General features: G+C 37.1%; 1 protein-coding gene across 3 annotated transcripts in view; it reads left to right on the forward strand.

Annotated features, from left to right (window-relative positions):
- The window catches only part of LOC135709224 (uncharacterized), a 34,621-nt gene extending 20,143 nt beyond the window's left edge, over positions 1-14,478 (forward strand). For all 3 annotated transcript variants that reach the window (XM_065231483.1, XM_065231493.1, XM_065231502.1), the window contains exons 4-7: positions 2,051-2,128; positions 13,159-13,296; positions 13,575-13,671; positions 13,734-14,478. In XM_065231483.1, the coding sequence (XP_065087555.1) occupies positions 2,051-2,128; positions 13,159-13,296; positions 13,575-13,671; positions 13,734-13,887 (467 nt within the window). In that variant the 3' untranslated portion in view covers positions 13,888-14,478. The remainder of the gene's footprint in view (positions 1-2,050; positions 2,129-13,158; positions 13,297-13,574; positions 13,672-13,733) is intronic.
- Positions 14,479-16,340: the final 1,862 nt, after the last annotated feature.

Raw genomic sequence — 16,340 nt, forward strand, 5'->3', positions numbered from 1 at the left:
CTAGATATCCATAAGATTACTGTTTATAAGATATCTATGAAATTTTCTCAATAATTTTAGGATTCCCTTGAATAATCTTATGATTCTCTCTGGCATAGAATCCCCTCTATGAAACTCTTAGAACCTAAACTATAAGTGTTCTAAAAAATTGTCGTGAGAATTCCCTTAAATTAATCTACATATACAAAGAGGTGTCTTTGAAATCTAAACAGAACTATTCAGCAATTTTTAGGATGTTTATCACTAAAATCCTTTGAAATTCAGCTTAGCCTTTTCAAATCATCTTCCCGGAGTTCCCTTATAATTCATGTAAGGTTTTGTTTTAATTTTTCAAATATTCTCCTTGGAATGTCCTTACATTTCTGTTTTGAATGAAAACAACTTATTTTGATCTCACAACTATAGATTGCATTGCAGAAGGTCAAAATTTATCCGAAATAATAATCTATTTCCCAAGCGAAAGTTTATGTTTTATTATGCTCTTGTAGACCATGACTGAAACTTGAATAATGCACAGCAAAAAAAGTGTAGTGAAACTCCTTCTTTTTCATGTAAACTGTTTGCCAATATCAATACACGTAAATTAAGAGGAGAGAACGTGTAATTCTACATCATTTAACATGAAAAATTAAATGATGAACATGATAATCATGGATGTTTACATGACAAGTTAGTAAATTTACATGTTTGAAGAATTTACATATCAAAAGCTGTAAATGTACATTTTTATTACATGTACTTTCTAATTACGTGCTCCATTTCTTATGGTTTGTTTTACAGTGCGATGTTACTTGGTGTGTTTTACCATATTGAGCTGTTTCTGTTAAACTGGGAAAACTATGATAGACAACCACGAATCTAAATTCCTTAATGCAGGGACCACCCTGTGGTATTTGAAATTTACTATTTTCTTCCATATGCAATTTAAGTGCATTCTTGATTCAAATAAAACATTTTTTACAGCAACCCAGCCACCTGTTTGTTACTAAAATATACCAACACAGCAAGCAGTGTTAAGAAAATCAATCTTTTTCATGTACACGTTTTGCCAATGTAAAAACATGTAAATTAATAGGAGCAAACGTGTAGTTTTACATAATTTTACATGGATGTTTACATGAGGCACATGATCATCTTCACTTGCAAGTAACGTTACGTGAAAAGCTTGTAATTTCATATTTGAAACAGCTATATGCCAAAAGCTGTAAAATTACATGTACAATTTCTTTACATGCTCCAGCTTCCATTCCACTTTTACGCGGTCACATGGATTTTATATGATTTTTCAATTCAATTCATCGACCTCATAATTTACATTTAATTCCTGTGCTCACAGGAAAGCAATGTGAAATGTATCTGGCCTTTATCTATTGGATATGTGATATTTTTTAGGGTACATTAAAGAGAAAATTGGAAATTAATTTGATTTAACCAGGGATGAATGACTGCATGTGCAGTTGAAATCTCTTTAAACAAAATTCATCACTACTACTTTTATTTATTTTTTTCTTCATCTGCAAGTCACTTTTTTGCTGTTTTGTTCACTTTCCAGTCGACAATAAGTTATTTTTTAGGCACTTTTTTTAAAACTGCCCTGCTTATATTATTTGTAGATGACTTCAATGCTTGGACTTCACCTACTTAAACAACGTTGTTTACTTGTTTTCCTTGAAAAAAAAATCTGAACTTCCATTTTAAAAGGGCTGAATAGCTTTTCAATGTTTTGCACAAACCATTCTAGCTTAAAATTGATAAGACGTACAAATGTTTGGCCAAAAGAAAAATTTAAGAAAATTATTTCTACTTTCATAAAAAAATATTAAAATTAAAAACGTCATTCCTACGATGAAAAAAGAATAAAAATTAGCCCTATGCGGCTCCCGAGATGTAAACGGCGCGCCGAACCTATCTTGTTATCAGTAAACTGGTCTCTAGAATGATTTCGTTTCGTAGCCATGCTCATACTGATTGAACTAAGGGAGGCCTCAGCATTAAGACAACATGATTAGATATCAATTTATTAAATCATTATTACTCTTTCTTATTTTAGAGAAATGTAAACTTCATGATCTCTTTCCAACTGAGGAAACCATCCGTCAGGATCCGTCCATAGACGACGAAATACTTGGTAAGTTATTAGCTTTCTCAAACATCAACTGTTGCCAAGCTTGCAGTCAATAAACGCATGCTTCAAGTAGACGTGCTACTTGTAATTATTAATAATGAAGCATTGTAGGAATAGAAATAATTCCAAGTGATTAATACAATGTCCCATTTTGTCTCCAAATACATACCAACCACATTTCTTCCATTCCCGCGCTTTATGCAAATATTGGCACAAAATCAAATTTCTCACGCACTCCCCAACACAAACCAATCGCAGAAAGAGGAGACCCTTTCTACGAGCCCGAGTTTGATTCCGAAGGTATGAACATTCATCCAGTAGCTAGCTCTCAAGTAACCGTTGTCTAATCAACTTTCTCTAACTAGAAGTAGTACCAGTTTTCCAGAAGCAAGCATGTATCGTTGAGTTTCTTAACCTCTCTGCCACTTTATCTCTCTCTTGATGGCGCAAAAGCTTGAACACACTGCGCTTCCCTGTACACAACACCAAGCTGGGTGTTGCTTGAAACAGACTTTCGATAGTAGTAAAAACATTGGCGGCTTCTATATTTAGGTGATCCATTATCTTCAAATGCTATTAGTAGTAATTTTACGCTATATTTTCACTCACGCATTTCCAAACTACATAATAATTAATTTTCGTTCAAATGTGTTTCAGATATCGATATAACTACAGAACACAAAAATGCAAACAAAAAACGAATAGGTTAATGTACTTTTAACTCGTAGAAGTTTGCATTATTTGCTATTTTTATTTTCGAACCACATTGCATCAGCTTCAGTCTTTTTAGGCAGTAGCAGCAGCGATGATTAATTACCGCTTTAACTAACAATTATTAATTTTGTGCCACTACCTACGTGAAACAATCTAATCGTTCTTAGAGCGAAACATGGAAACGTGTGCACGTGCTCCGTCAAGAAATGCCGGTTCGTAAATTTTGCGTTAGATGAAAAATCTCCGGCGAAACAGTTTGACCAATCACGCTCTGTTGAGATTCACATTCCGCAAAATGTGATCTTCCACGCCATGTCGTGGTCTGTAGTCTTCGTCGAGAACTCGAGAAAATGAAATACTATGTAAATCGGGGGCCATAAATTCCACGTCAAATTGCTTAGCGACATTTACACTGCCGCGTACTTCTTCCTGTTTTGCTGGTTGTCTACAGTGTGGACTCCACACACGGATTGGAGAGAAACATGGGAAAATACGCTGAAAAATAACACCATCAAGTTGAACTTACGGCAAAAAAAACTGCATCATTGAGTGTGGGATGAGTATAGGTATTTAAAAATTTCTTGGAACAAGAGTCAATGACTTAAAATTTAAAATGTTTTCAATGTTTTAGAATTAAGAAAATTTCAACAAATAGCCAGTGCACTGCAGTGTGGCCATTTAAGGATGTTCCGTAGAAGATGATCCATCATTCGAAAACCAATCCTGGGGATAGAACCTCGGGATCAAGTGAGAGGGTATGGCCACAGGTATTAACACGATTTTTTATTGTACTGATCACAGTGGCAGCATACTTCTACTAATGCTGTACACGGACCCCTTTTATTGGTAAATTTGCCTCTATGAGCCTCTATTTTAAATCAGCACACATACGTTCCTAGGCTATGATGCCCGTTTGGTCACTGTTGTTTTTGTGTTGATCCAAATAGTTTTGATAATTTAGTTGCGTATTCCCGTTGTTATGATAAAAATAGTGATATCAATGATAGGGTGATATGGTTATTTCTATTAATTAATGAATTATTGACAATTACCTCTTATGATTATTGGTTGCACTATGATTTTAACTTGCCACTTATTGATAATATATCAAATGCCTCTCCGAGTAAATGTGTGTGTGTGTGTGTATGTGTCATCCTCTATCCCTCACCCAGCCGGGGGCGCTGGACAAGTAGAACTGCGAATAATTTGATCAAATCTCATGCTCCGTAATGGTGCCCTTTATGTTGTGAAGACTAGTACTTCAAAAAGGGTTAATTTTGAGGCAAGAAAGGGTGTCCTCAACAAGTTAATGGAACAGGATGTACTAGATGACCACAACAGGTACAGCAAAACATCACATAGACGTCCTTATTCACACTAACTACTCAGGGGGTAGAAGGTCAAGAAGAGCCACCGCCGCCAACTAAAGCTTGAACCGGGTACCTGGGACTACCACGATATACCCGCGGCAATGGTCAGCAGACGATGCCCTGTGCGTATTTAGTATGTAATATGTTTTATTTGAATACACAAAATGTCTGAAGCCATGCCTCATCTAAACCATAATTTGCATCACCACAAATACATTTTTCAACAATCTTCAACTGGACCGTACTCACCAAATCATTACACCCGGGAGCGCATTCCCGATGCTTCCACGCATACTTTTCTCTAGTCATTTTTAAACAATTCCTCCTCCAGCGATTCCAACCACACAATAACTAAATGTCACTTTTCTTCGCTTTTCTTTTTCAAGTCACTCTGTGCACAAAAGCAATGCACATCGCAAAACCCTAACAATAGATCATCGCCGTTCAAATCAAATTATCGCGCCCGGGAAACAAAAGTATTCAAAACTAAAATTGAAAACTATCCCTCGTGATGCCTCAAATTTCTGTTCCGGTAGCACAAGTGAAGAAAAAAAAACAAATAACGTAGATGACGACATCTATTCTGATGCTTGCAAACACGTTTTCTTTCTCGATTCTAAAACTTTCACCAATCACACACGTTTAACCGTCCGGGGGGCAGAGTGCCAGCGCTAATCAGACAAAAGCACCTGAAAACTATGAAAGCAAACGCACGCACAAAACATAGAGAAAATTTACAACACAACCGTATCCGAAGGGGTTCGAAATAGGACTCCAGGAATCGGTGGGCAATTTTGTGATACGGAATTTCCACTGAAAATGAACCCCGAGGAATCCGAGATCACGGCTGACGAACTGTTGGCTTATATCAAAACTTCCAAAAACGTGAAGGCCCAAGGTTTCGACAACATCCTGAATCTGGAGCTCAAGCACTTGAGTTCCAGATTCTACAACTATCTGGCACGGATTTTCAATCAGTGCCTCCGACTTGGCTACTTCCACTCGTGCTGGAAGTTAGCTAAAGTCATCCCTATTCGGAAACCTGGGAAGGATCCTTCCTCTCCTTCAAGTTACCGACCCATCAGCCTTCTCTCAGGGTTATCCAAGCTTTTCGAAAGGGCAGTTTACAGCCGGTTTCTAACATCTGCCGAAGAAAACAATATCTTACTCGAGGAGCAGTTTGGTTTTCGAAAAGGTCGATCAACCGTCTACCAACTGACCCGAGTAACAAACATTCTTAGACGGAACAAGGCTGTTTCAAAAACATCTGCTATAGCACACACTTAGAAATTATTATTTTTATACGAGACGTAATTCAGCTTTGACGTAAATCATGGAACGTAAACAAACATAGCATGTAAAATTAAGTGTCCTGAAACTGAAACATATGCAACTCGACAAAATGTGCGTTTAATTGAATTGATTTTCTCGTCCTTTTCAACTGATTCTTATGTTAAAAAGGCCGCTTGCATATGTCGGTCTCAGGGCACTGAAATTTACATGTCTTTTTCTTAGTGTGCATTGTTAGACGTTGAAAAAACGTTTGACAATGTATGGCATGATGGCCTGGTGTACAAGCTGCATCAATACGGTCGTCCGATCTTCCTCATGAAGATCATACAAAATTATCTATGGAACAGGACTTTCCAGGTCTCTCTGAATGGCATCACTTCGGATTCCTTTAACATCGGTGCAGGTGTGCCCCAAGGAAGTATCCTTGGGTCCATCCTGTTCAATCTATTCACCTCGAATATACCGGCTATCCCTGATGGTGGATCGTTGACTTTGTTCGCAGACGACTCATCCATCGTCTACAAGGGTAGGGTCATCGAAGCTCTGACTACCAAACTCCAGAGAGGCTTGGATGTCCTGTCTGAGTATTTCAACAGCTGGAAGATCCGTATAAAGGTGGCGAAGACACAGGTCATAATTTTTCTCACTCAAAATCTCCCAGACTTGTTCCGTCTGGGAATAAGAAAATCTGCCTAAACGGCACAGTGGTGAAGTGGTCCAAAGACAGCAAACTGATTGTCAGGGAGCATGTTGACAAAACAAAAACAAAATGCAACATCTTGCTAAGGTCGTTGTACCCGCTAATCAATATAAGATCCACCTTATCCCTGAAAAACAAGCTTGCTGTCTACAAGCAAATAATCTAGAACAAGATCCTGAGGATGATCCTCAACAGTCCACCGCGTACTAGAAATTCTGAGGTCCACCCAAACGGGGGATGTAAGATTCGCTTACATTTATGTGGGATTCATCATCAGAGGATGTTAGTGGAGATCGCATGAACCGAGGATGTGATGTACCTAGCTGCGGTCCAATGCAAGAAAATTCGAGACAGAAAAATGTAGAGTGTATTAGTGTGGTAAATTAGTTATGTCGAAAAAAAGAGGAAACAGACTGCCGACTGGACTCGAGAACCACGAACGTTGAGATTATCAGACCTGTGCTTTCTCCACTGCTCTTTCCAGGCTTCTGTTTATGGATAGCCTAAAAGCAAACATGAAGCGCTCATTTGATCGCATACTCGACTTCGTATACTTTTTCTGCTGGAGAGATTCGAGGCAAGTGTGTGCGTCGTTCTACAAGCTTACTGGTATAGTCGAAAGCGTAGATAGAACACGAAATAAAAAAGACAAAAAACCATTACATCGCCTGCATGGTCAATTTCTAACATTCTTTGCGATGTTCAGATGACAGAGGATGATAGGAAACGGAACTAACATTCATTGTAATAGATTTTTGGTTTACGTGTATAAAACCGGATTCCAAGGATTTCCCGGAACCGATGCCAATGTGCCCATATGTCATCAGATACACTACAACCTGATTTCATTGATCATAGCTTGTCATTTTGGCATAATATGATATCATAACCTCAATGTAATTACATTCCAACAAACCATTCGCTGGAATTCACAGATCCGCGTTCGGGAACCGATGCCAAACTGGCCAAAATCATCTCAAATCATCTTCATTCACTTGATTCTACCTATTTGACATGCCACAAGATACTTTTTCCTGAGATATTACCACCGACAAACCGACATGAAACTTAAACTTAACTCTTGATCGAGAATCCATAACGGCGGATTCAAATGTGCAGCGATCCCATCTGTCGAAACCATAGAAATTTGTTATCTAGATAAAAATAATTTCCCCGGACTAGATTAGACACCAACCAACTCATTCATTTTGTATGTGTGGACGTGGCTAGAATACAGATTTTTCGCGAACACGGTGGCAGATGTCAGTTTTGTGCTTTGATCAGAAATTTGATGATACTTTGTATGGTCATTCATGTCGGTTTGTCGGTGATATTACTATGTCCTACAGAAACAATTTCTGGGACTCCCGGAACCGATAATATCGTAGCCATACGTTATGGAAATATCTAAATCCAGTCTTACTAATCATATCTCATCTATCTGATATCATTTGCTGCACCAGACAACCGATTAGCGAGAAAATTTAAAACATTTGGTTAAAAAAGTACAAAAAAACACAGACGTATTTACATCTCCCAAAAACAAGGAGGGTTCTAAGGGGGTGGTACCAACTACAAAAGTTAGTTCAACTATTCCCCTTGAATAAAAATCCAAGATTATGAAAATCGGATGAGGCATTGCTGAGAACGAGTTGGTTGAAAAAAATTCGTTGGTCCTGGTACTTTACGGGTTAATGAGACCCTATTTTCCAACATCTCAAGAGCCGCCAAAATAGCTCGAAATATGTTCAATAGCCGTGGTTATCAAAAGAGAAAGTCGATGAAGAGAATCAATCTGAGTAGATAGGCCGTTTTTGAAATGTTCAGACTTTCTTTGAACTACTCTAACTTATTTTTATCACTTTTCTCCACTTTCAAAGAAGGGAAACTAGTGTGTAATAATATTTTACCTTTTACTTGTGGTTTACGACTTTTCAGTCAGTATTAATTGTTTTATAAGGAAGTTAAAGTTACTGCTAATTGATTTTATAAAATTTGCTCAAAAGGGTTTAGTTTACCCCAAGTAACAATTTTGGTTTTATGAAGGTTCTGAAGACCATGATTTAGACTTGTAGCATGCTAATTCTCACCTCAAACATATCAACCTATTTAACACATCCTTCCCAAAACTTCGCTTATTCGTAAGCGCCTGATCGAAGAAATGATTTTCACTATTGACATTGCCTGTTATTAACAAATATACTGTTTATCAATTTATATGATTAGTCTCAATCGAATTAACTTTATAGAGCCAAAGATTCTTGTTCATTTAACATAACATCTTGAAACTATAGTCAAAAGGTACAACACAAAAAAAACACTTTATCTTCCGCCATCAAATAAGCCTGATCCATAAAAATGAAAGCCGCTTCCAGTAGTTACATTGTATGGCAGATTCGCCAACGGAGATCAGAGCACTTCCATTGCAGCAATGGACGAAAAACGTGGCCAGTACTCACATTTTCATCACGAAACGGTTGCTTTCCAAAGTCGACGACGCATCGACCGAAAGAACTACTGATGAAGAACAATGAGGAGGACCACACAATGGTTGCTGGCAAGTAAACAGACGATCGCGTGACACACATAGAGAGTGGCCTGCTTCTGCCGAGTGGCACTGATACAAGATTGTCTCGGGTAGAATCTATGCTGAACACATGAAATCTCGACCAAAAATTGTTTTCCGTACTGAGAATCAATGCTAGCGACGCCAGAATGGCAGATCCCACACCTGAACTCTATCTATCGACCCATGGACCAGGGACCAAAGGTTTTACTTCCCTGATAAGAGATTATATGCCTCAGAAAATCCTGTCGGCGCTGACTGGGATTCAACCAAGGTCCCTTGGGGTGAGAGACATCCTTACTACTACACCACCGGCCCTTTCATTATTTCTCGAATTCGAAAGACAATGAAAACCACTCGGAAACTCTCTTTGCAGACTTCAGCAAGGCATCCGATCGCATTGACGTATACTACTGCTACTCTTTCAATTGAATGAATGGAAATTGAGTCCGCATTCCTCAAATGGCTCTAAGGGAAGGTCCATTAATTATGTCACGCAAAATTGGCCCATTTACAAGCCCCCCCCCCCCTTTGTCACATTTTTAAAATGTACCTTAAATTTTGTATGGCTCGTCGCAGTTTCCAAAGCCCCACCCCCTCTCAACCCTAAAAGTGTGACATAATTGATAGACGATCCCTAATCACATCTGACTAATAAATAAATAGTTTGTTTCAATGGGAAGAAATCGAATCCTACTCAATCCCTCAGGAGTCCCCCAAGGCTCTCATCTTTCTTTTGTTTGTATTATTTGTCAGTGACATTTCCTTCATTATTAAAAACATAAAAGTTCTAATTTATCCCGAAGATATGAAGCTCTTTTGAGAAATAAGAAACACGGAATACATTGTTATAATTGGTGTAACAAAAGCCTTGTACAACTGACGTGCCATAAAAAAATAATTCAGTAGCTTTTAGAAGGCAACTAAACACACCGAACATTACAATCGTTTTAGGAAATTATCCAGTAGATAAGTGTGAAAGAGCTAGGGATTTAGGAGGAATTGTATAATACAAACAAACATTAATGTATCATTATAATACAATCATGCCAACGACATGCTTGGATTTATAAAATGATTTAGCTATAATTTTCGTGATCCGTACACAATAAAAACGCTGTACATTTCCATTGTGTGGTCAATTCTGGACTATTTCAGCATAGTTTGGTAACCTTATTCAATAACGCAAGAAAACGAAAAGAATCAATCAGGATAAAAACCATTTTTAATAAATGCACTTGGTAAGTTAGGTTGGACAAGATTTTCTCTTCCATCTTATGAAACATTCAAACAACCAAACACTAAAAGAGTGTCGTGAATTTGCAATGATCCCATATGTAAAAAATATAGTTTGATTCAGTTGAACCACAGACAAACAGACGTAACTCTTCATTTTGTATCTTCGTTCACGCATTAACGGTTGATTTGAATATTATCAGTTCCACGAACTACTCGCCGCAGCGCTGGCATCGGATCACTTTGACGTTTCTAGACATTCTATAGATCTTTTATGCAATATTGTTTGTGAGTTAGTGAGCAAGATTGTTTTTCGCGAGAAACTCGATAGATGTCGTTACTGAGGTCCTATGTTTTGAGAATCTATGTTTTCAAGAAAAACATTTTTCAAAGAGTTACGTCTGTTAGTCGGAGGTAGAACTATTATCAAAATTTAATTTGAACGTACCTTCCCGTCAACTACGTAATCAATATGAATTTATAACAAACCACCATCGAATAAATTATAACAATTTTTTAACATTAAATCAGATGATGGCCACTTTTGACACATCTTTATGCCCAACGTCCGTAAGCCAATCGTCCATGCCCACAGACAGTCGGTAAATTGCCAATAGATAATCGTAGACACTCGCTAAGCCTGCACACCACTCCCTTCACCCCTAAAGTGCAACGTGACCTCTTTAAAACAAAGAACATCTTTCAAAGAAGGGAAACTAGTGTGTAATAATATTTTACCTTTTACTTGTGGTTGACGACTTTTCAGTCAATATTAGTTGATTTATGAGGAAGTTAAAATTATTGATAAGTAACCACATATCATTGGTAAGAGACGTGTGTGTGAGAAAATTTGCGAACAATTCTACGGTCACCGGTGGAATTCGAACCCACAATTTTCAACTCAGTACACGGGGAATCCCAAATTATACAACGGTGGACCTACGGTTGTATAGGACAAACCGACATGAAACTTAAACTTAACTCCTGATCGAGAATCTATAACGGCAGATTCAAATGTGCAGCGATCCCATCTGACAAAACCATAGAAATGTTTTATCTAGATAAAAATAATTTGTCCGAAATAGATTAGACACGAACCAAGTCATAAATTTTGTACGCGTGTTCGTGTCTAGGATAAATATTTTCCGCGAACACGGCGGCAGAAGATATTAGTTTTGTGCTTTCATCAGAAATTTCTTGGTAATTTGTATGATCATCTATGTCGGTTTGTCGGTGCCGCAACCACTCAGTATCAGTCGTAAACGTAAACAAACAACTTAGTATCTTCTAACCTGAGTGGTGCGAACCACTTTCGAACTGTCAAATCGAACCACTTTTTTATCATTGTGGTTCGTTGAAATAGATAGAAGTATTGTTATCGTCCAAAATAAAAAATAAATATTTTTCAGTAATGTTTTTGATCTTTTTAAAAACGTGATTCGAAACGACTCAAACAATTAAAATTAACAGTATTATTGCGTATTTTGGACCAAAGTAGACTCCTGCGCTGAAAAAAACCCCTCCGATTTTTTTTTCGCTCAGGAACGACTGTGACTTTGGAGAACGTTCTAAGGAGATTTGTGATGATAGTACAAAATTTCCAGGAAATTTCAACAGATTTTTCCCGCGACAGAAGAGGTTTCAGTGGATATTTTAGTTGCTGCCAGCGAGGTTCTACGGGGGTTCTATAGAGTTTTCATATTCGAGTTTCACACGATTTGGAGGTCCCAGGGAATTTCGACAGCACTTCCATAGATATCGTCGGCCACATTAAATTTGCATCTGATTTGCAACAATTTATACAAATAAAAATTACTAACACAAAACACTTCATTCTGAATTTTTTTCCACTCCGTAAAAACTCCAGCTATGAACAATGTCAACAAACAATCACAAAATCACGAATCGGCTCTGCACAAAAAGCCGTTTGACACTTCTCTCTACCAACCGACGGTGATGAAACGTTTATTTCAACACTACCAACATGAAGAAAATTTCACTTCGCACCACTCAGCTTCTAACTTTCTCAGAAAATAATGTCTTAACTTTGAAGAATTGCTTTGAAGTTATGAAAATTTAGTTTCAGAATATTGACATCAGTTTTAGGCATTCTGACCTTTCAACAATTTATCATTTTCCACGTTTTTTTCTTTCGACCTTTTGTCTTTCAACCCATGGGTTAAGATGGTTCAATTCAGCGTTCAACTCACTTGAACTGCGAAATGAACGTCCAGAAATCTGACAGATATCGGACTTGCTCTATTCGTTGCCAAGTCAGCTGAACGCCTACGACCAGATCGGTTTGAGTTGAGTTCAACTCACCTGCCTCATCTAAATCCCGCTTAATGCAGACCTTTTCCGTGTAGACTTTTTGTCCCGGAACCTTAAGCAGCAAACAAACAATCGTCATATGGTCGCAAATAACCTAACATTGTTTTTTCTCTGTTGCTCGTTGCTTCTAACGCCATGTTAATAGTTACTGTTCATACAATGATCTCCTTTTGTTTTGCAACTCTTACCATCAATCTGGAGCTACTAACAATTGTTTTTCGTTTTGTTGATAATATAGGTTTCGCGTCTGTTTAACTCTATATGTGTAATGATATGTATCGATATTCTATGCACTCTGATCCAACTGATGGGTAATCAACTTTTTCTCCCCCTAAAACTAGACTGTAAGACGTAAAGGATGCTGCCAATCACCCTTTTGCTTTGACCGTAAATATATGCTTGATCGCGTGTCTGAGTCCTTTAACCCACAAAGTATTGCGGAAAGCAGTGTAAAACACAACATCAAAGTCTGTGCTGACGTTTCCTGAATTCCTCAAATTAGAAACAAAAATAAGATTACGTGTCTTTGAGTAGCAATCATTTGACGCCCTTTCGCCAATCATCAGCCAAACCATACGCGTCTCATTAACCCGTGGCTTCATTCTTTCCAACCCATGTATCAGTACACTAGAGATATTTTCTCACATTTCACTAAATTACTGCCGTAAAATTGGAACTCCAAAACATAAAATAACTGGACTGGAACAGTTTCGGTTTACACTTGTGGAACTTATAAACCTTCTCATGTATGTGTTATTTGTCTCTTCCACCCACAATTTCCGAAATCCGAAACACATTGTCTCTCTCCCTCTGTGCAACACAGACTACAGCCGCACGGAAGCATCGTTCGCTTGCATCTCGCTATTCATCATGGTGATGGGTTTTGTGTTCTCCGTTTACACTTTCCTGAACCCGCGGTATATGTTCAAGCGATTAGCAGGTGGCATCCACTTCATCTCGGGTAAGTTTAGTACTCAAACTGCGTTTAAGCTTCTAGATACCGTCTACAACCAAAGGTTGCAGAAAATGAATGCTTAATACTAGACAACGGGAAATAAGTAACTGGTGGGGAAATGTTCGTTTTACAAACAAAATCTCTCGATTGTAATACAAATCCCACGTTTGGAGAGTTTCTATAGTATTTAAAAAAAACACTCTCAGATCTCCTTAATATTCTTATTCTACCGTACCCAATGTTTCATCTTGTTTCAATAATCACATTTAACTATATTCCTCCAGCTTCTACCAGCATCGTAGTCATTCAGGTTCTGATTGCGTCCGTGGAATACGAGAAGGAGAATATTACCTACACCTTCCCGAAAGGTGCCAAATCTAGGTATGGAACACATTTGTCAACCTAACTGAATAATAATTGCATCGCGACATTTATCGTTTCAGCTATGGCTACGGTTTCTACCTGGCATGGAGCGTGTTCCTATTCAACCTTTATGCCGGACTTACCTTCATGTGGTACTCGAAAAAGAAGAAGGGAAACAAAGCAGCTTCCGAAGAGCTAGGAATGGCCGACGAGCCAATCAATATCGGACGATAAATTATCACCTCTCAAGCCAAATCTATACACGAATGCCAAAATTTAATTGAAAAACTATAAATAAGATCCAAATGCACATAAAGAACCTTCATAAGCACTAAAATTTCGGCTCAAAATTTCACAAATTTTTATAACATAAATAAAAAAAATCGTTTTTCATGGAAAATAACGCATCAAACAGAAGCTTTACCATTGTTTGGCTTCTTTACTGTAAACGATTTGATGCTTAACCTCGACAAACCAGAATTTTCTGTAACTTTTAATAATAAATCTATTGATTCTTGGGTTGAACGTTAAGCAAGTGCAAAGACAGATAAATGTAAATAAGTTTTTTTTTTTTTCATTCTTTATTAGATAAGAAACGGTTGATCAAAGCCATCTGTTTGAAACTTACGTGTAAAAGTAATAAACACACAAATATGAACAATACTCAATACCTACTAAACAGAACGAACGTCGAACAAAACAAACAAGACATTTTTTGTAATGACACAGCGTTTATTTCAATGCGAATATCTTTATTAATAACTCCGATTTGTTATCTCTTTTTATTTTCCCAACTGTTACTCGAAATAAATATGATTCAACGAACATTGTGTTGATTATTTTCTGCACCCGAAAGAAATTGAAAAGGTATTTTGCAGCTACCACGCTACGGGAACCGGACTAGGGTAAATGTTGACTTCGGCATCCGTTGACTGTTTTCGGCATCCAAAATTTAAACATTAACTTCACTCAAAGATAAATTAAATCAAAAAAGTTTAAAAAGTATGCAGATTCCCGCTTCACCTTATTGAGTCCGAGCCATGATTACTTCGGCAGTAGTCATGCATGATTAAATTTGAAAAAAACTTTCCGGTATTAAATTTTATTCTTTTTCAATACTGATATATAATCAAAAAAGATAAAAATTCAATCAAAAATTATTAAAATAGAATCAAAAATGATTAAAATTTATTCAAAAAAAGATAATCTACAATCTAATCAACCGTGATTAAACTGGGATTAATATCAGATGCTTAATTTTTAGAAAGAGAGGATTAATTTTTAATCATTCGATATGATTAAACTGAGTTTAATGTCAAATTGATTAAATTTCAAGCAAAATGGGAATAGTTCAATTTATCAGTGTTCACTGTATTTTCCTATCAAAACACTTTGTTGAATGTATTCACACGATTCCATAGTCTTGCAACTTCAATCTGCTTTCAGGTTTACGGCAGAGCAATCCTGTTGTGCCACACAGGTAAAAAGAAGAAGAGTAAGTCTTATTGACGTAGCTAGGCCCTCCCGTCCATCAGAACTTTTGATGTTTTTTTTTTATTCACCGGTATTTTGTTAAGCTTGTCAAGTTCGATGTTACTAATCTTTTTTTAAAGTCCTTAATGTTGACTACTTTTTTACGTTCTGGACTAGAAGAAGCAATTTTGATTAATTACATAATGTCGATATTTAATGGACGGCATAATAAGACGTCTACAGGCTTTACAAATTGGCAATGAGCCCAGGGCTTTTTATTAAACATTTGGGAGCTTCGTAAAACTTCAAGGACTTCTAAGAAGTACAGGGAACATCGTAGAAATTGAGGAAACTGATTAGAAATTTTGGGAACTTCATAGATCTACAGAAAATTTCGCAGAAACAAGGAACTCGGAAAAGTTCTGGAAACTGCGTAGAAGTGGAAAATTTATTTGAGTTTGAGAGCTTCGTAGAAGTTAAGGGAACATTATTTAATTTAAAGGAAGTTCATTATTGATCGGTAACCTCTAAATAATTTGAGGCCTCATGGTCTTGGAATAGTTGTGGAAATTACGTACAAATGCAAGAAATTTCGTTCGTAGAACTTCGCGGAAAATCAACGAGAAACGTAGAAGTACAGCAAACTTTCTAGAAGTTTTGCGAATTTCGTAGCATTTTGAGGAGCTGCGTAAAACTTCATATAAGTTTAAGGATTTTTTAAAAAGTTCAGGGAATTTTGCAGAAGATCTACAGATAGTTCAATCAAATTCTTGAAACTTCGGGGATCCTCGCTTCAGTATAACAAACTTCGTTACAGTTTGTCAGAGATTCGAAAAAGCTCCATGAACTTCTTGGGGGTTTTGAGAACTTCGTTAAATTTCAAGGAACTTCCAGATGTTCAAGAATATTTGTAGATGATAAGTGCCTTTTCAGAAGTACAAAAATGTTCAGAGATCTGTGTAAAATTAAGAGAAATTGACAAAATATGGAATATGGAATAAATTCAGGGAACCTCGTAGAAGTTGAGGAAATTTAGTAAAACTTAAAGGAGTTTTGTAGATGTTCAGGAAACATTGCATAAGCTACAGGATATTCTTTCAGACATCTTTCCTAGACAGCAGGAAATATTCAATAGGTCTCCATATACACTCCCGGAAATAAATATAAAGACACATAAAAAAGCATGGCGCCTACCAAATATAAGAATCAGAGGA

Source organism: Ochlerotatus camptorhynchus, unplaced genomic scaffold (assembly GCF_037179485.1).
Source record: "Ochlerotatus camptorhynchus isolate MF236.1 unplaced genomic scaffold, CSIRO-AGI_Acam_v1.1 ptg000033l, whole genome shotgun sequence".
NCBI lineage: Eukaryota > Metazoa > Arthropoda > Insecta > Diptera > Culicidae > Ochlerotatus > Ochlerotatus camptorhynchus.